The sequence below is a fragment of the Rhagoletis pomonella genome, unplaced genomic scaffold (assembly GCF_013731165.1).
Source record: "Rhagoletis pomonella isolate Grant_MI unplaced genomic scaffold, Rhpom_1.0 Rhpom_scaffold_00011, whole genome shotgun sequence".
Taxonomy (NCBI): domain Eukaryota; kingdom Metazoa; phylum Arthropoda; class Insecta; order Diptera; family Tephritidae; genus Rhagoletis; species Rhagoletis pomonella.
In genome coordinates, this window is record NW_023458565.1 from 8451681 (window position 1) to 8452462 (window position 782).

At 49.1% G+C, this 782-nt stretch overlaps 1 protein-coding gene across 1 annotated transcript in view; it reads left to right on the plus strand.

The window, feature by feature from the left end:
• Positions 1-6: 6 nt before the first annotated feature.
• LOC118747360 overlaps positions 7-782 on the plus strand; it is a 27313-nt gene continuing 26537 nt past the window's right edge. Inside the window, exon 1 of the mRNA XM_036481421.1 lies at positions 7-782. Within this exon, the coding sequence (XP_036337314.1) occupies positions 155-782 (628 nt within the window). The 5' untranslated portion in view covers positions 7-154.

Below are 782 nucleotides of genomic sequence, written 5' to 3' on the forward strand. Positions count from 1 at the left end.
GCATGAAATATTCAATGCCACCAACTGCACTCAGCTTGAGGTCCAACCGCACTGCTTATAAAACAAAATCAACACATCAGCGCGACCGAAACGTCTTCAGTATTTGAGACCAGACGAAATTCGTGCCCGGAGTAGGTGCCGGGCAGTGCTGGAGATGTTGGAACGTCGTCCCTTATGGGGATTAATAGTGTTGCTCAATGTATGCGTCGTAATATGGCGAATGCAGGAACCGGCTGTGCTCAGTGTCGAATACGACGGCGGTGTTGCAGAAAGCGGCGCAAATGCCAATACGAACGCGCAACAATTGGTCGACGAAGACGCGTCTCTACGCCAACACCACCAACAACAAACACAACATCAACATCAGCAGCCCGGTCGGGCAGCTTGGCCGAACGGTATAGCGGCGCGTAATTCTCTGGCGCGCCAAGAGCAACAGCTATATGCCGGTAAACATTTACTAGCCGATAGCGTCGAAGCGAACGAAATCGCTGCCAAAGTAACGCGTAAAGCGAATGATAATAGTCTTCTACACATAAGCGGCTATAGTAGTAGTAGTAGTAGCAGCAGCAGCAGCAGGACTAGCACTAGCACCACCACTAGTCGTAAGATCCAGAATAAGAGTAGAAGTAAACATTTAAATAAGAATTATGCACCACCCAGCAGTATAAGCTCAATTAAAAGTACGCCCTCACCACTAGTCACAGCGGCAACGCTAAAGAATAACGCAGACGTACAAACAACAACGACCGCCGGCAATGTGAGAACGTACAACTTTCCACCGG